Below are 25,603 nucleotides of genomic sequence, written 5' to 3'. Positions count from 1 at the left end.
ACTTAGTTTTTTCTTAAATGCATCTTTTCTCTAGCTGATATAACCATTAAGTATTAACCATGAACTTTTTTTCTTCTTTAAAAATGCTGGGTACTTTACTTGTCATCATGCATAACTACTATATCTAGATTTAGTTTAACTGCCATTTTCAAATCCATTCTACACTATCCTTTCTTTCTCAAGTGAAGTATAAAGTGTTAAAATATTAAAATTTGAGTAGCAACCTAAATTCATGAACTCAAAAAAGGCTCCAAAGACTATTCTCTCATATAAACATCATTAATTCAATCACATTTATCCATAACTGATTTTATATTTATAATAGATGAACTAAAAATTCTAAGCATTTAGGTAAATACTGATTACTCTTGAAATATACTGCTTAAGAGAACTCAATCTTACAAACTATGTTTACTTTCCCACAGGAAGAAATGGAATTTCCTTCTGATAAGGATTAAGAGGACTCATGAGGTGAATGTGGTGCCAAGTGAGCCCATACCCAAGATACTTGATGTGAACAGTGATCAGAAGGAAATAGTTTTAAGTTAATGAATAATTCCTAACAAACACCTAAATTACAAATATGTAAACATGTACAAATAGCTACTACTATCCTGGATTCCCAACCCTAAGCAGAAAGGTTCAAAAGTAGAAAAATAAATTATGAGTATCAAGATTAATTTCATTAATTTGATCTAGAAGAAAGCCAACAAAGTGGGCTTTTTAGGTTTAGCTCCTTGCTCAAAACCACCTTTTCACTGTGGTGCCAAATAATCATAAGTAATGCCAGAAATTCTGTTTGACCACAGTCCCAGGTGAAGAGAAGAGTGTGATTCCCTTTGTCAGTCTGTTTCTTTGCATCTCTCCTAACAAGAGCACCTCACACCATACTGATTATAATGCTAACCTTTTAAAGATCCAGTAATGATTTTTCACACAACATAAGCCAATTTCATCTGTGTTCAACCAAAGAAACAGCAATCTGACCCAATGCTGGAGGAAAGCTTATTGTGCTGTGTATCTATTTAAATATGCTACACTCTTGTAACTGATAGAAAATTTCAGGAATTGTCAGCAGTCAGGCTAATACACTAACTTTTAAAACCAACTCCCGGGAGTTCCCATCGTGGCGCAGCAGAAATGTGTCCAACTAGTATCCGTGAGGATACAGGTTCGATCCCTGGCCTTGCTCAGTGGGTTAGCAATCCGGCACTGCCCTGAGCTGTGGTATAGGTTGCAGACGCGGCATGGATTGCCTGTTGCTGTGCCTGTGGTATAGGCTGGCAGCTGTAGCTCTGATTCAACCCCTAGCCTAGGAACTTCCATATGCCACAGGTGGGCCCTAAAAAGCAAAAACAAACAAACAAAAACACACGAAAAAAACAAATTAAAAAACCCACAATTCCCTTCACTCTATAGATCAAATTGTTATTTTACAGACAATATTAGCAAGAAAATGGAGGGGGCTTGTGGGAGATTAATAAGGAGTACATATGCAGGCCTGGAAAAAATACCACAGTAAGGAGCTAAAGACACTCAACACTTAAGAAGAAGGCAGAAGGAAGTGGGAGAAGCATGAAGAAAGACAAATGGGAAAAAGCCAAAGACAACTTTCTGCTGAAATTTGGCCTGGGCCAGTTTTGCACACAGGGAAAAGAATATTTTCTTCATGCTGCTCAAGTTCACCTTCCTGTACCATAAGACCCTCTATTCAGAAAATCCAGAAGGCCTAGAAGCAAAGGTCATTTTCCTCATGGGGACAGAGACAGGTGTTAAACCATCATTTTAGCCTTGATGGGGAAGAAAAGGGGGATGCAAATAGTCTAATATCTCTAATTATACATTCTCACTTATTTCTCTTCCTCTCTCCAACTGTGGATGCAAATGAATGCACTCTTTTACACACACATATTCATGTATGCAAATGCATATACATGCAAACTAGAGTATAAAAAAAATCAACTGGAAAAATAAGTGTTACCTTTAATTGAGTCAGTATCTAAAGCATAGTTTGCCATACAGCAGAAGTATGCTTTACAATGACCCTCAAATGAAGAACTGAATTAGACTGGTAACTGTCTTTTTTTTTTTTTTTTTTAAGGGTAAAATGTTTAACTATGTGAGGTGATTTCTTATGTGTCAAAAAAATTAGTGTCTATCCTGGAATTTTATATTGAAAATCTAATATATGTAGGACAATAAGAGATATAACAAACTATCACTAAGAAATATAATTTCATTTTAAATAAAATTAAAACACATTTCAGAAGATATTTTAAAAGCATAATGGGAGTTCCCATGGTGGCGCAGCAGAAATGAATCTGACTACCATGAGGTTTCAGGTTCGATCCCTGGCCTCATTCAGTGGGTTAAGGATCTGGCGTTGCTGTGGCTATGGTGCAGGCTGGTAGCTACAGCTCTGATTAGACCCCTAGCTTGGGAACCTCCACATGCCGCAGGTGCGACCCTAAAAAAAGGAGAAAAAGACAAAAAAAACCAAAAAGGCATAATGGGGGAAAAGCTAGAGATGAAATGCTAGATTGGGGAGCAAAGTAGAAAGCTATAGGCTTAGAAAGGCTGATACAGATTACTCATTAGGCAATAAAAGCGCCAGCATTTTAATTCTAGTCACACAAAGTATCTTTCTCCTCTAGATAGTCTTCTGATTTAGCAAATCTAGATCTTATGGTAGGAAGGAGAGAATCAGTATTTAAAAAAATCATCACTTAGCATTCCTGGTGTGGCTCAGTGGTTAACGAACCCGACTAGCATTCAAAAGGATGCAGGTTCAATCCCTGGCCTCACTCAGTGGGTTAAGGATCCAGCGTTGCCCTGAGCTGTAGTGTAGGTCACAGACTGGGCTCGAATCTGGTGTTGCTGTGGCTGTGGTGTAGGCCAGCAGCTGTAGTTCCGATTCAACTCCTAGCCTGGGAAGCTCCAATATGCCAAGGGTGCGACCCTAGCGGGGGGGGGGGGGGGGGGGGGGGGGGGGGGGGGGGAAATCACTTACATAAATACAATCTTGGCTTTAAAAACTGACTTCACAAGTACACCATAATCCACACAAGCATAAGCAAATTATACAAAAAAAAGATAAATACAAACATATGACCTGATTTACTTTATCTAAAAGTAATATGGGATAAATTCTAGAGAAACTTCAACCTTAAGTAGAAATTTATGTTAGAGAGAGCCTCCTGGCCTGCCTGCTTGCATCTCTCACAAGCATCCTACCTTAACAAATCTATTTCTTGCCTATCAAAAAAAAAGGAAATTTATGTTATGGCATCAAGGTTATCTGTTAAAGAATAATCTGTTATTTCTATTAAAAAGGAAGTTAACAATCAGGTCCTAAGTGAACTTGAAAATACGAATTTCCTAATCTACTAAATGGATGAAATTGCAATTTGACATGTTAAATATTATTATAGCTCCACTCTCTTGGTTGAGTTTTAACTCAATTCACAATGTATCCATCAGACTTTCTTATCCCTACCCTTCCTACCTTGAGTTGAATGACTTGTTTGTTAGCTTTTGGATTCTACAGAGACCTTTCGAAATAATCTGAAAGCACTAAGGAAAGTAAATGTATATTTCTGCATCTGACAGCAATTCTCTCACAACCATAATTATTCAATCTATTAAGACTTTAACTCTTACCATGCAATGAGGGAAAATGCTTCTTCTGTCAATAACTTTTTTTTTTTTTTTTTGCTTTTTAGGGCTGCACCCAAAGCATATGGAAGTTTCCAGGCTAGGGGTCAAATCGGTGCTGCAGCTGCCGGCCTATACCACAGCCACAGGATCCGAGCCATGTCTGTGACCTATATATACCACAGCTTATGACAACGCCAGATCCACAAGGGGAACCCCTCAGGGAGATTTTGAGATTACCTACATATACAGGTCACATACAAGTCAACAGAATGAATTTAAGCAAAAACCTGAAATCTAGATTGGACTAAAAAAATGAATTTTTCTTTAAAATATTTAAGTATTGAGTTATGAAGGGTCTATAATTTTAACACTTTAAAAAAAATCTAGTGACTAAGATCTAGAAGTAATAAACCAGAAATCAGAATTCCTCATATGTACTATAAATTTCACACAGGTCCAAACCGATCTACTTTTTTTTTTTTTTTTGTCTTTTTAGGGCCGCACCGGTGGCATATGGAGGTCCCCAGGCTAGGGGCGTAATCAGAGCTGTTGCTGCCAGCCTACACCACAGCTCATGGCAACGCCAGATCCTTAACCCACTGAACGAGGCCAGGGATTGAACCCACAACCCCATGGTTCCTAGTCGGATTTGTTTCTGCTGTGCCAAGAGGGGAACTCCCATATATATTTTAATATAAGCTCTATAGACACGACTTAAAAATCTCATGGTTGACTTACTTTGAATTATCTTTGGAATTAGTAAAAGTGAGTACTTTTCATGTTTCCTAGTTGTAAGTGTCCCACCCCCGCCCCCCATGCACACACCTTTTCTTTGTTGCCTAGCAGCACATGGAGCTCCCAGGCCATAGATCAGATCTGAGTCACACTTGTGACCTATGCCACAGCTGTGGCAACACCAGATCCTTCAACCCACTGTGAGGGGCCAGGAATCGAACGCGCATCCTGGCGCTGCAGAGACGCCGCCAATCCCATTGCACCACAGCAGGAACGCCAGTATTTCCCCTTTAATAACTATCTTTTCACACACTGCCGGATAGTCTTTAGTATCCTCCCCCATTTTGATTTGCGAATTCTTTCTTGTAATTCTATGTTTAATTCAAATATTTTTTATTTGGTATTTACTCTTACAGTTGGGCTTTTAAAAAAACTTGATGTAGGCTTTCCCGTTGTGGCAAGCACAAAGGAATCCAACTAGTAACCATGAGGTTGCAGGTTCGATCCCTGGCCTCGCTCAGTGGGTTAAGGATCCAGCATTGCTGTGGCATAGACCGGCAGATGTGGTTCCGATTTGACCCCTAGCCTGGGAACCTCCATATGCGTCGGGTGCAGCCCTAAAAAGCAAAAAGAAAACAAAGCAAAAAAAAAACCCCGAAAAAACCCCCTGATGTATAGGGTATTGACAATTTCATGTAATTAACTCCATCATTTCCCTTGAGATTTCTTAAATTGCATGTAAACAAATTGGTAACTTTATATTTAAACTTACATGAAAAGCTGGTGAAAAGAAGCATAAAATGCTATGAGTACTTATAGATAAGTGATTTTCCCATCTAATTCATATCTTATATAATAATATTAAAATTAAAATGATAAAATTTAAGAGCAGAAATAAAACATTGAAAAATACACCACTGGAGAATTCCCTGGTGGTCTAGTGGTTAGGATTCAACACGACTTTCACCACTGTGGCCTGGGCTCAATCCCTGGTCTGGAAACTGAGACCCCACATTAAGCCATTACATGCCTTGGCTAAAAAAATAAAAAATAAAAAATATATATATCACATATATATAAAAGTGTATATATATATATATACTATAGCACCGAAATAAACACTGAAATAAAATTCTAAGAACTGTACAGATTGTGTAGAGGTGACAGACTTAACGTATTTTTAAAAAATAATTCAGCCTTGGAGTTTCCTGTCGTGGTGCAGTGGTTAATGAATCCGACTAGGAACCATGAGGTTGCGGGTTCGATCCCTGCCCTTCCTCAGTGGGTTAACGATCGGTGTTGCCGTGAGCTGTGGTGTAGGTCACAGACGCCGCTCAGATCCCGCGTTGCTGTGGCTCTGGCGTAGGCTGGTGGCTACAGCTCCGATTAGACCCCTAGCCTGGGAACCTCCATATGCCGTGGGTGTGGCCCTAGAAAACTCAAAAAGACAATAATAATAATTCAGTCTTTTTATTTTTACCTGTTGCAAAGTGATTTAATTCTAATACTACATTAAACATCCAGCTTCTTTTACACTGAAAAATCCCCATCTTTGGCACATCTAAAGCTTGTTTACATTTTAATGTTCATAAATTCAGCAGCAGTAGTACCAAAGAACCAGAATGACTAATTACTGCTCAAAACTATTGCAGTCATCTGCAAGCACTGTCAACACCAAAATAGTAAGGCTAAAAAAAGGAAATGGGAGTTCCCCGTTGTGGCGCAGTGGTTAACGAATCCGACTAGGAACCATGAGGTTGCGGGTTCGGTCCCTGACCTTGCTCAGTGGGTTAACAATCCGGCGTTGCCGTGAGCTGGGGTGTAGGTTGCAGACGCGGCTCGGATCCTGCGTTGCTGTGGCTCTGGCATAGGCCGGTGGCTACAGCTCCGATTCAACCCCTAGCCTGGGAACCTCCATATGCTGCGGGAGCAGCCCAAGAAATAGCAACAACAACAACAAAAAGACCAAAAAAAAAAAAAAAATAAGGGAATGGCTTAAAATTACCTTCCAATCCCTCAGATATCGATCAACAATATTTTTCTTCAAAAAAAAGAAAAAGGAAAAGGTAGTTCCTTGGTGGCTCAGTGGGCTAAAGATCTGGTGTCACTGATGTGGCTCAGGTTGCTGCTGTGATGCAGGTTCACTCCCTGGCCTGGGAACTTCTGCATGCCACAGGCGCAGCCAAAGAAAAAAAAAAAAGGAAAGAAATGGAATGTTAAAAATGGGTTCTCCCTTTGTTGCACCATCTTACCTATCCTATGATTACCACAACCAAGTTCTCCAGCTGGCTAATCTCAAATCGTTATGCTAACTCAATTTGTGCTTGGGAGACTGGGCCAAAGTGGTATAGAATTCATTAGCAAATTCTGAAACACTGTATTTCAAACATGACATATACTACGTATTTGATCTTTACATTTCATTCCAGTAAAATCTTTTATATTGGATTTCTCTATGAAACTGTACTTGCTTCCTTCTAACCCTAAATGGCTGGCTTATTAATCTCACAATTAAAATGCTTTAATGTCATTTTTACAACTATACAGAACAATTCTTTACTGATTTTTACTGTCAAGATTCCTTCCCAACAACAACAAAGTCCATCAATCTTAGTTCCCAAGGTAACACTCAAGAACACAGACCTCTTTTATTAAAAACACAGTAGATTCTTCGGGCCTCTGGCCTCTTGTACAGATGACAATAAGAATATTAAATCAAATTCACCAGATACAAAGACAGATTATCTACAGAGGGATGTAGATTAAAAAAGTAAATCTTAGATTTTGTCTCATAAATCAGAAACCAGTGCTGCCAAATTAGGAAGAGAAGTTTCTAGGGAAGAAACCCATCTACAGAAAAAATTACTGCTTTTGATTTTCCAAAATTCAAGTAGAGAGGAGCACAGTTTGTGCTGAATTGTTAGAAGGCAAATTTTCTAAAAGCAAAGTAGAGTGAATCATAAAACCTTTGAATGCCCTTTCCAATACTTATCAGAGCCTATGTCCCTGAATTTGCATCACCTGATCTCCAGGCATTGGCTATTAGGCATGTGGAGGAAGGCAAACTCAATTATAAAAAATGAGAGGAGAAGGAAACTGTGAAATCTAATCCAATGCCAGAGGAGCCCTTGGCAGAAAACACTGGTAACCAATGTTATTAAGATGTAGCAGAAACCTTACCCGCACTGCACAAAATAAGATGGATCATTTTAACTATTTAGGAGTGCTGAAGCATCTGCTGCCTTGTTTCCTAAGGCAAAAAACCAAATTTACAATTTTTTTATTCAAATCTTTTCTATAAATTATTCATATATCTTCCCAAGCCCAAAATAATTGTAATTTTCCATACAGAAATGTTCTACTTTAAAAAGGGAAAGAGACTGATCTAGCTCTCTAAAATACTGAGAATATAAACCCAGCACACTTCCATAGGAAACACAGGTACTGACACATCAAATTAGAACTACCTGTAACTGAGGTGAGGAAAATCAAACATACGTAACAAAGAGAAATCTGTGGTGTTTAATGGAAAAGATTGTTTGACAAACATTAAAATTTAAATAGAAGCCATCTTCCAAGACTTAAAAAAAAAAAAACAGATAAGTGACTTGTTTTATCACAAACTTAAGAATGACATCCATATGATCAATTAAAATGTTTCAGTGTTTCAAATTCCTAAGTCTGTAGCATCCAAATAATTTGGAAAAATGTAAGAACAGACTCTTACTTCTTCAACACTGTATTTAAATAAACTGGAGAGATAATAAATGTTTACTGAACAACTACCACATAGCAGGTTCACAGCTAGCTATTATGGGAATATACAGATGAATACAGCAAGCAGAGTCCTACCATTTTGAGGAACTAACAACAATAAAATGTTATAAGAGCATGAAAGAAAGTCAAGTTGATTTGGATGGGGGTAAGAACTGTCAGATATAAGGGGGGCATCTTAGAAAGATTAATGGAAAAGGTTTTAAACATTAGAAATGGCCTCAGGGAACAAACAGAATTTTAATACTGAGACAAAAATACTGAGTAAATCAAGCATTTTACATTACAACTACTCCACTTCATCTCCCAATTCTTCTAGTTAACTACGGACAATGAAAAGATTTCTCTTTGTGTTCCAAAATGAATAAAAACCTTAAAATTACTTACAGTTAAAGAAATAACAACATGATTATAAAGATGGATAAATATTATCTAATAATATTACAGGGGAATACCAAAACATTGTTTTGATTTTAGTTAGAAACATGAATCACACATAAAAAACATTCAGCTTACACTGGAACATCTTAAAATCTGTTTAAATCTAGTTCTTAAAAATGAAATGGGAGTTCCTGCCATGGCGCATCGGAAATGAATCCGACTAGGAACTATGAGGTTTTGGGTTGGATCCCTGGCCTGGCTTGGTGGGTTGAGGATCCGGCGTTGCCATGAGTTGTGGTGTAGGTCGCAGACACGGCTTAGATCTCGCATTGCTGTGGCTATGGCGTAGGCCGGCAGCAACAGCTCTAATTAGACTCCTAGCCTGGGAACCTACATATGCCGCGGGTGTGGCCCTTAAGAGATGAAAAAAAAAGATAAAGAAGAGGGAAAAAAATAAAAAATTAAATTTATTCCATCACATTCTGGACTCAAGCGATTGTGATGAATTATGCTATTATGCAATAGGTCATAACTAAACTCTTAAAAGTTTGTGATGATTTTAAACATCTGTATGTTTAGAAACAAAAAGAATGGTGGAAGGTATTTAACTTGTCTGAAAATATCTTCCTAGATTCAAAACAAGTAATCTACTGGCAAAAGTAACCCTTTAGAAAACTGAATTCTGTGAAGTAGTCACTTCATTTAGTGAAGTACAGAGACAGCCCTTTAACAATGTTAAAAATCTTATAGATTCTTTTTTTCAATTATTTTTAACTTAACAGGGCCTATGCTCATCCTAGGAGTTCCCCTTGTGGCTCAGTGGTAACAAACCAGACTGGTATCCAAGAGGATCCCTGGCCTTGCTCAGTGGGTTAAGGATCCAGCATTGCCATGACCTACAGTGTAGGCTGACAGCTACAGCTCCGATTCAACCCCTAGCCTGAGAACTACCATTTCACTGGAGGTGTGGCCCTTAAAACAAAGCAAAAAAAAAAAAATTTTTTTTTTTAATGTTCAGCTTAAACTCTGCAGATTACTCAGACTCTTTTCTCAATCTCTTCCAGATCCAGTGAGTATTTCCATCTCAAATATTCGCTGGATCAATACACTTCCACAAATTACTTTCTGGTAGATCTTTTCGTGGATAACCAAAATGTCTGCCTTTATCTTAATTTTAGGATAATAATGAGAAATCAGAAATCTATTTACAATATCACCAAGCAAAACTCTACCCTACCTATTCATTTAGTGTGTATACCACAAACAATGGATTTATTCATGAAAACTGGTATTCAAATACAATTACACTTTAAATGTCAATTTTTATTATTTGTGGTAATTATGTTCTATAAAGTCACCACAAACAATGAATTAGTGGATACTGAACCACTGCTCTTAGGGGAAATACAGGATTAGGTTCCTGCAAGCCTCTGGTCACATTTTCATCAACTGATCAATATCTAATCTGTTTTATGTGTTTCTGTCTCAAGACACCTTATTTAATATATACTGATGATTCATTAACACTAAGTTCATAGCAAACAGCAATGTAACTCATGCCTGAACAAAACTGATCTAATACATGTATTCTCTCCATAATGCACAACTCAGCCCTGTTGCATTTAAGAACACTAGACAAAACTTTAGCACTATGCTTAGGGGTCATTTATTTATTTTTTTGGCCACACCCACGGCATGTGGATGTTCTTGTGCCAGGGATCAAATCTGAGTCACAGCAGTAACCCAAGCCACAGCAGTGAGAACACCAAGTCCTTAACCACTGAGTCCTTAACCAGTGAACCCCTGGGGCCATTTTAGACCAAGCAATCACCAACAAAAAGCACAGAAACGCAAAAAATGTGGCATTAAGTAACATGCAAAGAGGACACTTGTTTATGGTAAGAGAGCTGAAAACAAGAAAGCAAGAATCACATAGTTCAACCACAGGTGGGAAAGCACACATCAGCCATCTCAAACCTTTTGCAGCTCTGTGCATGTCTATAAATAGCTATGGAACTGTTCTGAGTAGTGATTTTGGATTTACAAATAAGTTTGAGATAGCAGACTTCACAAATACAGAATGTGCAAATGATGAGGCTCGACAAGACAAAGAAAGTCCAACTAAATAAATCTCGTGGGAAGTATTTTAATACTTCAACCCAGTGTCAATTTTGCAAATGCAAGGGTTTACTTACTGGTTATAAAGAATGGGCAAAATTTTACGACATTGTTTTTAAACTGTCACTCAGAAACACCCCATGAAATAGTTTATAAGTTTTCAGCTGGGAGTAAAGACAGAAAAATTATCTTTTGTCTTTTTTTTTTGGCCTTTTTTAGGGCTGCTTCCTGTGGCATGAGGTTCCCAGGCTAGGGGTCCAATCAGAGCCACAGCCACCGGCCTACACCAGAGCCACAGCAACGTGGGATCCGAGCCTCATCTGTGACCCACACCACAGCTCACGGCAACGCCAGATCCTTAACCCACTGAGCAAGGCCAAGGATCGAACCTGCAACCTCATGGTTCCTAGTTGGATTCGTTAACTACTGTGCCACAAAGGGAACTCCAAGCAAGAAAAATTATTTAAAATTTATTGACTATTCTCTGAAAATAGTCATTAGAGGGAAAATACTATAGAAAGACAGCAAATACTATTGTCAGCTTTACTAACATAATTTCTTAAGAACTATCTACTTCAAATATCTTTTTAGGGAGAAATCAGATATATTTTCCCATTACTATTACACATTAAAAATTTCAAAAGGATAAAGTACCCTAAAGTATTAAAACAACAAGATGTAAGATATAAATTATGATATATTAAGCTACAAAGGCATTTAAAAAAAGTATAGACAATTAGAAATGAAGACATAACATATATTCAAGAAAAGTATCTCTGTGAAATAAATTTAAAATGCTCAATTTTTATTTAAAATATTATCAAACATAACCATAATGTATGTCTAGTTTGCATTTCTACTTTTCATAACAAAATTAGATACATATGTAAACATCATCTATTCACACTGGTACTTGAAATTTACATTAGTGAAACTGAAAACAGGATACATTAATTATTAAGACCAGAAGAAAAATTTGAGAGCTGGGAATCAAATCAAATAAAAGCCACTAACATCTTTTTTTTCTTTCAAATTTCAGATGAGGTTGACTACAGCATGTTTTTGGCAGTGAAAAACCAGAAAAATATGCCTTTTAATAGAGGGCTTATTTAGAACACAGAATAGAACACAGTCTTTAATAAGAAACGAGGTAGAATATATATATATATATATATATATATATATAAAATTGTGCATATATGGCCTTCAATTAAAAATGAAAAATAAGACAAGGAAAACTGTCTATACTAGTAAAGCCAAAAAAAAAAAAAAAGAGCATGTCAGAGAATGCTATGTCTAATACGATTCCTGCTTAAGAACAGGAAACATAATTTGCTTATATATGCATAGATACTAAACTGCTAATGAGGAAGGGACTTCAGCACTTTCCTTTTTTATAATGAGCATGTATAGGTTTTAAAAACTTAGGACAGATTCTCAACAAGTGTTAATTTTTCTTATTAATGGCTATTTTTAAAAAGTGACATAAAATTCATGTTGTTTGAAAATGACTCCTATAATGTTAATTTATTCAGGTATTCTACTTGATATAATTTAAAACAAACATTTCCTAGTTCAAAGAATTTCTGTAAATGTTCTCAAAAATTCAACACTCACCAACCCCCCAAGTTGAAATGTTTAATGATTTGTTAATGGGGTCAGAAAACTTTTTCTGTAAGGATCAGACAAATATTTTAGCTTTTGCAGATACATGATCTCTGCTGCATATTCTTCGTTTTCGTTTTAGTTTATAACTCTTTAGGAATATTAAAAAAAAAAAAAAAAACAACTTAGCTCAGATCCACAGGATGCATCAGCTTTGCCAGCCATAGTTTGCCAACCAGATTTATAGTAACAAACCAGCATCTAGAAGTCTGATATTTTAAATATTTTACACCAAAAGTATCAGAGATCACAATAAGGTAAGTTTTATTCTACCCTAAATAAAGGTAGAATTATATAAATTAAAATTTCAAGTTAATTAATACATTGAATTATTAACAGCATATTCTAGACACTAATCAAATGGTAGAACACAGTACATGAAATTTCAAGTATTCATTAGTATTATATAAATATGATCATGTGTGCCCCTGCAAAGCACACACATCCACTTGAAAAAGTCAGCTGAAATTGCAATACTATATATCAGGGTTCAAATATCCTTTTATAATAATTAAAACCATTTACTCATTTAAAGAATCAAAAAGAGTAATTTGCTTTAGATGTCATCAACCCTTGAAAATTAAAAAGTGAATTCAGAGACTGATAGTAATTACTGGGTTTTAATTTATTTAATTTGTAAGGGTTATTGTAAAATATTAATCAACAATCTAAAATGTTAAGACTTTAAAAAGTTTTATATATATATATATATATATATATTTTGTCTTTTTGCCTTTTCTAGGGCCGCTCCAGCGGCATATGGAGGTTCCCAAGCTAGGGGTTAAACGAGCTGCAGCCGCAGGCCTACGCCAGAGCCACAGCAACGTGGGATCCGAGCCCACAACCTCATGGTTCCTAGTCAGATTCATTAACCACTGCACCACAACGGGAACTCCAAGTTTTATATTCTTGAAAACTTTTTAACATTTACTGTGTCAGCAACCATCACTGCAGACCTGAATATACTTTTTTTCTGTCTAAAAGACAGCTTCTACATTCTTGATTTTGTCTAAAATTGAAAGATCCCCCCAAAAAAATGAAAAAAAGAAATAAAATTGAAAGATCCTTATTACCATCTGGATGCTACTACCAAATGTAATTGTCATTATGAATAATAAATTGGGTCAAACTCGAAAAAGAAAATATTTCCTCCAAGAGTAACCAAATAGCCATTATAGAATAATCTTACCTAGACTGGTGGGTTTTATCAGTTCATCCAGTAAATCATAAAATGGTAATTTTTGAAGTTTTATATCCGGATGGACTGGGTGAAGAGCTGATGTAAGATGTGGGAGTTCCAGTTCATGTTTAGGTCCCAAAAGAGAAACAGGGAGTAACGGTGATGATGCAGGGTGACCATCATAAGTGAGCTGTGGAATGGTAGATGGAGACAAAGTTGCTGGCATAGGACTTGAATGTACGCTGGGGATGGACAAGTCCGCAGGCGTCATGATTTTCTGGGGGAACCTCCGCCTATAGAGTTCTTTAATTTTCATTTGCACAGCAGGACTGCAGCCAGCCTTTAGCAAATGCAGGGCTTTTGTGAGAAGTTCGTGTTTGCGTCCGTGCTTGTTTCTCCCGGCGTAGCCCAACAGTACTTGGAGTTCAGAAACTCTAAGGCTCATAACCATTTGCTTAGAGACAAAACAAAATGTAAAACATTAGTATTCCAATAATATAATTTACAACATTAAACAAAGTGTTATAATAAATACTTTCTCCTTATGGTTTGCTTAAAGGCCAGCTCATTTACAGTCAATTCTAGTTATTTCAAACTTAAAATATTTTAAAAATTTTTATTGGAACATAGTTGACTTAGAAAGCTATGTTAATTTCAGGCATATAGGAAAGTAAATCAGTTATACATACACATACATCCATTCTTCTTCAAATTCTTTTCTCAGATAGGTTACCATACAGTACAGAGTAAATTTTCCTGTGCTATATACAGTAGGTCCCCATTACCATCTATTCTACATATAGTAATTGCTTCTCCGCCTTTTGGCTAAGATCAAGTGTGTTCTATATACAGTAGTCTGAATATTCAAACTTAAAATTTAGCCATTTAATATAAGTAACCAAAGAAATTTATTATTTTTTTCTTTCTAGGGCTGCACCTGTGGCATATGGAAGTTCACAGACTAGGAAGGCTGCAGAGCTGCAAATCAGAGCTGCAGCCGCTGGCCTACACCACAACAAAGATAGATCCAAGCAGCATCTGCAACCTAAACCACAGCTCAGGGCAATGCCAGATCCTTATCCCTCTGAGCAAAGGCCAGAAACTGGGCCCACATCTTCAATGGATACTAGTCGGATTCATTACTGCTGAGCCAAAGAACAGGAACTCCAGCTAAAGAAATTTATAATAAATATTCAAAAATTCACTGACTTCTACCTAGTGTTATATAAGATATAAAAGTATACACCAGGTAGAACCACGTCTCACCTCATTCCACTGTTACAATGAAATTCTCAGGTATTTATCAAGCACTTACTAAGTCTCCAGGACAGTGCTGAGCATATTCCGGATGGCAAAAAGTAATGAGCCCTCAAGAACATTTATTTTCTTGGGGAAAAATTAAATAAGTATATGTGAATTACATTAACAGTCTACTTCAAACACCAGATGTAGGCAGGATACAAATAACATCAGATATTACATCCAACACTAACTTCAGAATTTATAAGGTTTAAGCTATACTTTTTTTGACCCATTATATGCCAAATATATTTGATATTTTCATATGGGTTGTCATTAAATCTTTACAACTCCACAGGTATTATCCTTCCTGCTTTATATATGAAGAAACTAGTTAAGAAAAGTTAAGCAACTTAACAAAGGCCACACTGATACTAAATATCAATCAGGATTCAAACCCAGATATGTATAATTCTAAAGCCTATGATCTTCCCATTAAACCGTATTATTGACACTCTACTGGCAAAGCCAGGCTAAGAAGTACAGAAATTTAACACCATAACATATAAGGCTGTAGTAAAGAAATTCTAAGTTTTAACACTGTGTTTCCAAACTTATTTGGTCACTCTTTCACCTTTTTCCCCAACTACTAAGAGACTACCAACAGAAAATACCCACCTACATCAATTCTCTCATTTTAAAGCTGAGGAAGCTGCTGTGAGCTGTGGTGTAGGTCGCGGATGTGGCTCAGATCCCGAGTTGCTGTGGCTGTGGCGTAAGCCAGCAGCTGTAGCTGATTCGACCCCTAGCCTGGGAACTTTCATATACCACAGTGTGGCCCTAAAAAGCAAAAATAAATAAATAAATAAATAAAGCTGAGGAAAATGAAATCCAAAGGGAAGAAACAGCTTACCCAAGATCATACAGGTATTAACAGCAGAATCCTGACTTTACCACCACTGACAGGGAAGAGTCAGGATGAAAGCCACATATGAGATTAACACTTGCTATTTCCCCAACCGTTGTATCCCCTCATCACATCCCAAATATCAATAACGCAAAAGTTAAGCTGCCCTAATTTACCAGCACTCCCTGAGATGACATTCATCCCAAGCCAATCATCTAGAAGTTATTTTCAGATTATAAAACAATTAAGAAAAACAAAACAGTGTGAAAAACAAGTGTATAAAGAGCTTTAGATGCAATATAGTTGATTAATCAAAGTAGTATGAACCTTTCCCCTGCCTTCTATGGCCTGGTAAATGCTTTATTTCTGTGAAGCTCAGCTTTGGTCAGCCTTGCTTTTTAAGCCTGGCAGAACTAAATGACTCTCTTCGCACAACTCTTACTGGCCATTTTTCCTATCTTTATTTTAGCACTTATCTTGCTATATTATAATTTTCCTTTTTACAAATAATTCCGTGACCAGATTGAAGTCCTCTATGGTACAATGTCATGTTATCTTCAGCATTCTAACACTACGGTGCATCTGATAAGTAACTCATCAAATGCCTGGACAATAAATGAATCAACAAAATAAGAAAGTCACACCAGAAGAAAGGGTGGGGGTGGATTCTACATTGATAACTATACGTATAACTATAATGCAAACCCAAATCTTATGTTTATCCAAAGATATAACATAGGCTTTAAAAACAAATTCTACCCCAAATCCTATAAATGTTTCTCTTTTTAGAGTATGTCATCAGAGATTATAATGTCAGAAGATATCAACTTCACCCTACTCTCCAAACTGTCTTCAGAGTACAAAATAGTTCTAAAGATTTTTTTTTATTACTTATTTAAGAAGGAACAGGTATTTCAGCAATACAGGCACTGTATTAATAAGTAAACTTCTCCTGGATGCAAAGTCATAAATCACTGTTTCTCCATTTTGAAAGCATATTTTCACTTAAGTTGTAGGTGCCCACATTCATGGGATTTGCAAAGAGAACCCTGCTCTAGACTTCTTTCATTCTAGGAAACTGCAGTGTAATTTGAAAGAGTGCTCTAGCAGAAGATGAGCTGGATGAGCTGGGTGGTGACGCTAAGGGGAGTTGAACTGGGAAAGTCAGGAGTATGTAGATCTAGCTTGATTGCTAGGAATGGACGGTCCATGTGAAGGCAGAGAATTTTAACAGATTTAGGATCTGTGGTTTAAAGAAACAGGAGGAAGTTTGGAGTAGAGTGGAGACAGTAGCACAAGCTCAAGTGGACAGCCAGGGCAGGGTTCAGGTTGAGACCATCCTGCCAAAGGGAGCCTTGTGAGGAACTGAGAAAGAGGCTAAGAAAGGGGTGAAGTCGGGTAGTGTTTCTCTTCACTTACACAGATTTGTATCCTGTAGGCAATAAGGGGTTAATCCAGACTAAGTAGAGAAATGAGAAAAATGTGTAGAAATCTTGAACCTACAGTATTTTATAGCAGGAATTAGAGTGGAGAGTGACTATGGCGAAAATTCCGTATAAATTCAGTTATATTCAATAAAAAGTACTGCAATTCAACAAAACAAAAAAAATAAGTAAGCTTTTACTCTTAGAGAAATAACACAAATTATGTTTCAAAGATTATAGGTTAAAAACAAATTTAAGTTGGCAATGGTCAAATGCATTTTGTTTTAAAGAGAAAATAGGATAAATTTTTAGAAAGAGAAGAATGTTTTTCCATTTCAGTTCAACTCTATTCTTCAAAGTCAAACACAATCAAAAACTGAAATTCATTAATTACGGTAAACTTAAGGCAGCTTTTGTCCTGACTCTTTGGATATAAGGATTTAAATGCAGCACAGATGTATCACTGTTCTTTTTATGAAGAACATATTGACAATTCATATAAAATAAAATCTCTTGCTTGATGATCAGAAGAAAAAAGTTAATGACATAGGTATAATTTTTGTTTTTGCTCTCACAGGATGCATAATTAATCACCATAATTATGAGGTAGGTATTGTCCTCATTTTACAGATGGGAAAACTGAGGCCTAGGAAGGTTAAGAAATTTGTTGAATGTGGGAGGTCACGTCAGTGCTCAGCAGTAACAAACCCAAGCAATATCCATGAGGATATGAGTTCAATCCCTCACGTTGCTCAGTGGGTTAAGGATCTGGTGTTGCCATGAGCTGTGGTATAGGCTGGCAGCTATAGCTCCAATTCGACCCCTAATCTGGGAACTTCCATATGCCAGGGTGTGGCCCTAAAAAGATAAGGAAGGAAGAAAATTTGTTGAATGTTACACAACTAATTCTACTCCAAATGTGGTACTTTTACATTGCTAGTGTCTTTTAGAGAAAACAAGCCACATGCCTTTTAACTAGGAAACAGAAAAACTTTTAAAAGATCAATTTATTTAACATTCCATCTCAACCTCAAACTTCAACATTTTGGCTTTTATTTTTATCTTTTTTTGGCTTTTTAGGGCCACACCCAAGGCATATGGAGGTTCCTGGGCTAGGGGTCAAATCGGAGCTACAGCTGCCAGCCTCGGCCACAGCCACCAGCCTAGGCCACAGCCACAGACACAGCAGGACCCGAGGCACATCTGCAACCTACACCACAGCTCATGGCAATACCAGATCCATAACCCACTGAGCAAGGCCTGGGATTGAACCTGCATCCTCATGGATGCTACTCAGATTCATTTCTGCTAAGTCATGACGGGAACTCCCCATTTTGGCTTTTAAAACAATTACTGGTTAATGACTAGTATCCATGAGGTTGCGGGTTTGATCCCTGGCCTTGCTCAGTGGGTTAAGAATCCCGCATTGCCACAAGCTGCAGCACAGGTCACAGATGCAGCTTGGATCCTGCATTGCTGTGGCTGTGGTATGGGCAGCTGCAGCTCTGATTCAACCAAGAGCCTGGGAACTTCCATATGCTCCAAGTGCAGGCCTAAAAGGCAAAATCAATCAATCAATCAATCAAGATGGTTAAGATAAAAGAAAACATCTGGATTCAAATTAACTATTGCACCTTATTATCAGGTATAGTGAAAGATGAAGTGCTATCTACTATTATCGGAGCAGCTGCTGCATACTTTTTTAAGGACCGTAATAAGCATACAGTATTTAAAAACCAAACAAAAGAAAGCGGGAAAAACAAACATCTGAAGTTATCACTAAACCAAAAAGCTTCAGGGAAGCATGGAACAGCAGTCAATTCACAATGTAAAGTGTTGACAACACAGAGAAAAACTAAACACATCTGAAATGTTGAAATGCAATATATTTTCATTTTTCATGTGTTTACAAATCTCCATTTGTTAGCACTACAACAAAATGAATATTTATAAGTAAGGATAACATCAACCACTGCTACTAGAAATCACTGCCTCCTCAAATAGCATTCTGGTAACTCTACATCCCCAAATGATACAATTCTCAGAAGCCTAGGGAACTTAGAATGCCTGAGAAATATGTATACTCTGTAAAGAAAGCACTATGAGGGGCATCTTTTTTTCCTGCCCCCCTCCTTTTTTTTTTTTTAAGGGCCACACGCTTGGCATGTGGAAGTTTCCAGGCTAGGGGTTGACTGGGAGGTACAGCTACCCGCCTACACCACAGCCACCGCAACACGGGATCCCTGGCCCAGTGAGTGAGGCCAGGGATCAAACCTGCATCCTTATGGATATTAGTCAGATTTGTTTCTGCTGCGCCACAATGGGAACTCCTGAGGGACATCTTTTTTAAATGAATCTTTTAAATCAGATAGATATGCACATGGTTCTTTAAAAATTATTTTTTATTAAAGTATAGTTGAATGACAAAGTTGTGCCAATTTCTGCTGTATAGCAAAGTGACTCAGTCACACAGGCATGCATATATATATAATCATATATTTTCTTTTTTTATATTATTTTCCATCACGGTCTGGATATAGTTCCCTGTGCTATACAGTAGGAACTTATTGTCTATCTATTCTAAATGTAATACTTCGCATCTATTAACCCCAATCTCCCAGTCTACCCTATTCCCTCCTCATTCCCCCTTGGCAACCACAAGTCTGTTCTTCAGGTCTGGACATGCACACAGTTTTAAAAGTCAAATAGTTTTAAAGGAAAACAGATGTTTCTCTGCCCCACCCATTTTTCATAAATCTAAGGCATCCACTTTCAAGTCTTTTTAGCTATTTCTACTGCCATTTTTCACTATTTCCACTATATAGTAGATCTTTTAAAGCTATTTAGAATTTTTTACTTTTAGGGAAAAAAATGACCTCTTACTAAAAGAATGATTTAGATCTGGAGCTCCCACTGTGGCACAATGGGATAAGTGGCATATTGGGAGCTCCAGGACATAGGTTCAATCCCCAGTCCAGCACAGTGGGTTAACCATCCCGTGTAACTTCAACTGCAGCTTAGGTTGTGACTGTGGCTCAGATCTGATTCCTGGTCTAGGAGCTCTGTATATCACAGGGCAGCCAAAAATGGAGAGGGAAAAAAAAAAAAAAAGATTTAGATCTATTACATGTCCTCTACCTTCATTTTCCCATCAAAATTTCTGGTTGAATCAACTGTTGGTGTTTAATTATTACTATGGCTATAAATAATATTCACAGCTATACCAAAAGTACATTCTGACTACTGTTCCTTTTACGTATGAGCTTGCTTTCCTTCTAGTTAATAACTGCACCATTTCCGCATTTGCTTAGTTTTCTATGCTACTACTAATTTATCTGTAAACTACTAAAAGCATAACTTTCCTCTCGACATATTCAAATATTCAGGTAAATCACTGCATTTCTTAAAAATATACCTCTTACAGGAGTTCCCATCGTGGCGCAGTGGTTAATCAAATCCGACTAGGGACCATGAGGTTTCGGGTTCGATCCCTGGTCTTGGTCAGTGAGTTAAGGATCCGGCGTTGCTGTGGCTCTGGCATAGGCTGGTGGCTGCAGCTCCAATTAGACCCCTAGCCTGGGAACCTCCATATGCCGTGGGAGCGGCCCTGGAAAAGGCAAAAAGACAAATAAATAAATAAAAATATACCTCTTACAATCCTCCGTCAGGGAAAAAAATGACCAATTTGGACTGCTTACTCTCTAGACCCAGTACAAAACTATGTTCATAGAATTTCCGTTTAACTTATTTTGGGAATTCCCTTGTCTGCCTTCATGTTAGACTCCTGTTTCCTTGATCTCATTTCCTCCTTTCTTGATTTCCTCTTTATAGCGGGGTTTTTTCTCCAGTAGCTTCCTGAGAAGGAGGCATGGGAAATACACCTTTTTTATTCCTTGCTTTGTCTGAAAATATCTTCATTTACCCATATTTAATAATTGAATTTGGCTCAGTATAGAATTCCAAACAGGAAAATATGTTCTTTGAGAATTCTGAAGGCCTTTCCTCATCATCTTAGTACGCCTGGCACAATCTGATCCCCATTCCTTCACAGTCACCTTTTCTTCACGTGTTCTAAAATTTTACAACACTGTATCCTGGATTAGGTTTTTTTTTTTAATTGTATGAACTGATAATTGCTAATCTTTTACATTTAGAGATGTATGTTCCTCAGTTCCAGAAAGTTTTGTTTTGTTTTGTATTGTTTGCTTGGAAGTTCTCAGGTTAGGAGTAGAACCGAAGCTACAGCTGCCTCCCTATACCACAGCCACAGCAACGCCAGATCCGAGCTGTGTCTGTTACCTACACCGCAGCTCGGGGCAATGCCAGAGCCTTAACCCACTGAGCGAGGCCAGGAATCCAACCCACAACCTCATGGTTCCTAGTCGGATTTGCTTTCACTGCACTACGATGGGAACTCCTGGTCTATTTTCTTTTTCCTCTTGCATTTACATCTGTTATCTTTAGCTCTGTTTTCTGAGAAGTTTCCCCAACTTTATCTTCTAACTCTTCTATTAAAATTTTAATTCCACTGAGCTCTTTTTTGTTTGCTCTGTATTTCTTTTTCTTTTCCCTCTGCATTTTGTTCTTATTTTTCATGAATGCAGTATCTTTTTTTCTCTTGAGGATATAAATAAATTGGGTTTTTGATGTTGTTTTCTTCAGCTGACTGCACTGTCTCTGTAATCTCTGAGTTCTTTTTTGCTATTTGCTTTGGTCTCTGCCTTTCATGCTCTTGATGACTTCCCTTGAATAAGGGGGATGTCTTGGCTGTACATCTATGAGTAAGACACTAAAAAGTTGATCAGGAAGTTCTTTTGTGGCGCAGCACATTAAAGATCCAGCATTGCCACAGCTGTGACACAGGCCACAACCACTCCATGAGTTTGATCCCTGGCCTCGGAACTTCCACATGCCCTGGGTGCAATCAAAAAGAAAAAAAAGAGAAAGAAAAAAAAAAAAGAAAAAAGATGATCAGATGAACTATGTGGGTGAGCAGACCAGAGTATTTCATTCTAGGATGATTGGGAACTTGGCTATCTTGAGGACTTCTTTTTTTCCTTTTATCTGATAACTTTTGACAGAGCGGGATCCTCTATCCAAAATCCTGCTTTGGCAATAAAAGGCTGCCTTTCAATGTTCTCAGGGCAGAGTAGGGGAGATCCTAGCCATTCAATAAGAAGACATTTCAACGTAAATCTCCTCCTCAGATACGTAAGATTTTACAAACACACATAAAGACACATATGTAGATGCGTGTGTATGCATGTAAGGAAGGGACCATATTCTGAGAAAGATAAATACAAGACAATAATCAAGCAATATTAACAAGTATTAAGGACAGAGTGCTTTCTGAGACTAAATAGTGACAATTTTATTGTCTCAATCAAAGGTCATATGTAAATCATGAATAAGAATTAGGTACTTTCTGTTGAACCACATGATTACTCTTGTTTACACATCCCACTGCAGCATTTCAGAGGATTAGTCATAAAGCAGACTCTATATTATGAACCTTTATCTAGCATCAATTTGTAACCAACTGTAAACCAAAATGAATTCTAAAGATAGACAAAACAAATTTAACAATATTTCATTTATACTTTTGCTTTCTACCCATAAAAGTAATCATCAAAAATTCTCTTAGTGCATACATTAAATATTTTATTATTTTCAGAGTCAGATTCTTTATTTAATGGAACTGACTTTTGGGTCATTTCTAATTCTCTCCACTTGAAGTAGTTAATAAGCAGCTGTTAGACTAGCAAGTGGTCAACAATGCCCAGTTCAACCAGAAAACCTAGTTAGACAGTTTCTACTAAAGCAGCAAGTCAAGCTAGTTACATATTTCTCCATAATGTTGTTCCACCCAGTTTCTCATCTTTTATTTATTTCTCAATTAAGATGACTGAAAAATGACTTGTAGTACCTACTCCTCAAGCCAATTATCTTCTTCCTCTCCTGGTCTCTTCCATCATATATGAAGCATTTAGCTCCCACAAAAGAAAAGAAGAGGGAGATTCAATTCTCCTTCGAGCCAAGAATAAACACTCTTAAAATGGCAAACCATGGCTTTGATTTTTGATAATTTAAACATCATCCCCATTTATGTACTACATTTTATAAAACATATGGATATGTCCTTCAAAAAGCTCCTTCTAGATAATAACTTGAGGACTAAAAATAACAAACCTGAATTTAAAAAAACCTTTTAAAATTTAGATAAAATACCTTTTACAATAAAAAAGTTAATTCAGAGTTTAAAATTCTAACACAGTATCGAACTTCTCACACAGAGGGAGGAAGATATAACTTTAAAAGCTGCTTTGGGGAGTTCCCGTTGTGGTACAGAGGAAACGAATCTGACCAGGAACCATGAGGTTGTGGGTTCGACCCCTGGCCTCGCTCAGTGGATTAAGGATCTGGCACTGCCATGAGCTGTGGTAGAGGTCTCAGATGCGGCTCCAAACCCACGTTACTGTGGCTCTGGCGTAGGCCGGCAGCTGTAGCTTCAATTTGACCCCTAGCCTGGGAATCTCCATATGCCACGAGTGTGGCCTCAAAAAAGCCAAAATATATAAATAAATAAAAGCTGCTCTGCACGGAGAGATTCAATAAATGTGTTTGGTTTGGTTTGGGTTTTTTTGTTTTTGGCTCAATGAGTTGCTGAAAGAGGAATATAGGGACAATGAACATATAAAGATAGGCTAGTCTTCAAAGACAGAAACAAGTAATCAAATTAATTCAGAAAAGTTACTGTATACCTACTATATGCTAGGTAAAATACAATATAAAACAGTACTACTATACACACAATCTGGAATCTAGTACTGACTTACCCACTAATTTACTGAACCTCAATCTTTCAGGTTCTATTTTCTCACTTCAAAAATGACAAATTTGGGAGTTCTCTTGTGGCTAAGTTAGGTTAAGGATCTGGCATCGTCATTGCAGTGGCTTAGGTTGCTGCTATGGCATGGGTTTGATCCCTCACCTGGAAACTTCCACATGCTCCAAGTGTGGCCAAAAAAATGAATAAATAAAAAATGAAGTATTTGTGGGTGTTTTTTTCACTTTTTAGGGCTGCACACATGGCATATATGGAAGTTCCCAGGTTAGGGGTCGAATCAGAGCTGCAGCTTCCGGCCATAGCAGCCATAGCAATGCGGGATCAGATCTGAGCCAAGACTGTGACCTACACTGCAGCTCAGGGCAATGGCAGATCCCCGACCCACTGAGAGAAGACAGGGATAGAACCTGGATACTAGTCAGATTTGTTTCTGCTGCAGCACAACAGAACTCCTGAGGTGTGCTATTTTTTTAAAAAAATGATAGATTCTCAAAGGTTCCTTAAAATTTCAAAATTCTGTAACATGGAGTTCTCGTTGTAGCTCAGCAGTAATGAACCTGACTAATATTCATGAGGATGCGGGTTCGATCCCTGGCCTTGCTCATGGGTTAAGGATCTGGTGTTGCCATGAGCCACGGTATAGGTCGGCAGGTGCAGCTCCAATTCAACCTCCAGCCTGGGAAGTTTCATATGCCAAAGGTGTGCCCCCCCCCAAAAAAAAACTGTAACAATTTAACTCTATTTAATAAAATATTCTCATTCTTCTACTCCTCTATAATTAAGGAAATATAATCCTGTATAGTTAGTGAAATCCATTAACAATGTTTTCAATCAAAAATTTAAGTGTCAGGAGTTCCCGCTGTGGCTCAGTGGAAAGGAACCTGACTAGTATCCATGAGGATGCAAGTTCAATCCCTGGCCTTGATCAGTGGTTAAGGATCCAGCATTGCCATGAGCTGTGGTGCAGGTCGCAGAGGTGGCTTTGATCCAGCTTTGCCGTGACTGTGCAGGCTGGCGGCTACAGCTCCCATTTGACCCCTAGCCTGGGAACCTTCATATGCCACAGATTCTGCCCTAAAAAGACCAAAACAAAACAAAAAGAACTTTACAAGTTCCTGTTGTGGCTCAGCAGATTAAGCACCTGACTAGTATCCATGAGGATGCAGGTTCGATCCCTGGCCTCACTCAGTGGGCTAAAGATTTAGTATTGCTGTGAGCTATGGCTTGGATCCTGAGTTGCTGTGGCTGTGGTGTAGGCTGGCAGCTACAGCTCAGATTTGACCCCTATCTGGGAACTTCCATATGCTGCAGGTGCAATCCTAAAAAAATAAAAACAGAACTTTAGGAGTTCCCTGGTGGCCTAGTGGGTTAAGGATCTGGTGTTGTCACTGCTGTGACTAGGGTCACTGCCATAGTATGGGTTCAATTCCGCATGCCATGGGCATGGTCAAAAAAAAATTAAAATGAAATTTAAAAAAATTAAAAATTGATAAAAATAGAACTTTATATATTTAATGCTGTTAAACTTTCCTTTTTTTCCCCAAGTTCATCATTCCAGCTTTTCAAAACCCTGTTGAAGAACTGCACCCTGCACTATAGAACTTATCAGTGCTGTAAATAGTTCATTTTCTAGTCTATATCCTCTCCTAGACTTTGAGCTTTTCAAGGACAGTTTT

General features: G+C 37.6%; 1 protein-coding gene across 3 annotated transcripts in view; it reads right to left on the bottom strand.

The window, feature by feature from the left end:
• The window catches only part of PIAS1 (protein inhibitor of activated STAT 1), a 125,235-nt gene that overhangs the window by 74,541 nt on the left and 25,091 nt on the right, over positions 1–25,603 (bottom strand). For 2 of the 3 annotated variants that reach the window (XM_047767153.1, XM_047767151.1), the window contains exon 2: positions 13,520–13,964. In XM_047767153.1, coding sequence (XP_047623109.1) covers positions 13,520–13,964 — 445 coding nt within the window. Of the gene's footprint in view, positions 1–13,519; positions 13,965–15,427; positions 15,449–25,603 lie in introns of those variants that run through there. The other variant, XM_047767152.1, reaches the window with a different exon arrangement.

The sequence above is a fragment of the Phacochoerus africanus genome, chromosome 2 (genome assembly GCF_016906955.1).
Source record: "Phacochoerus africanus isolate WHEZ1 chromosome 2, ROS_Pafr_v1, whole genome shotgun sequence".
Taxonomy (NCBI): domain Eukaryota; kingdom Metazoa; phylum Chordata; class Mammalia; order Artiodactyla; family Suidae; genus Phacochoerus; species Phacochoerus africanus.
This window is presented reverse-complemented; position numbering and strand designations above follow the sequence as displayed.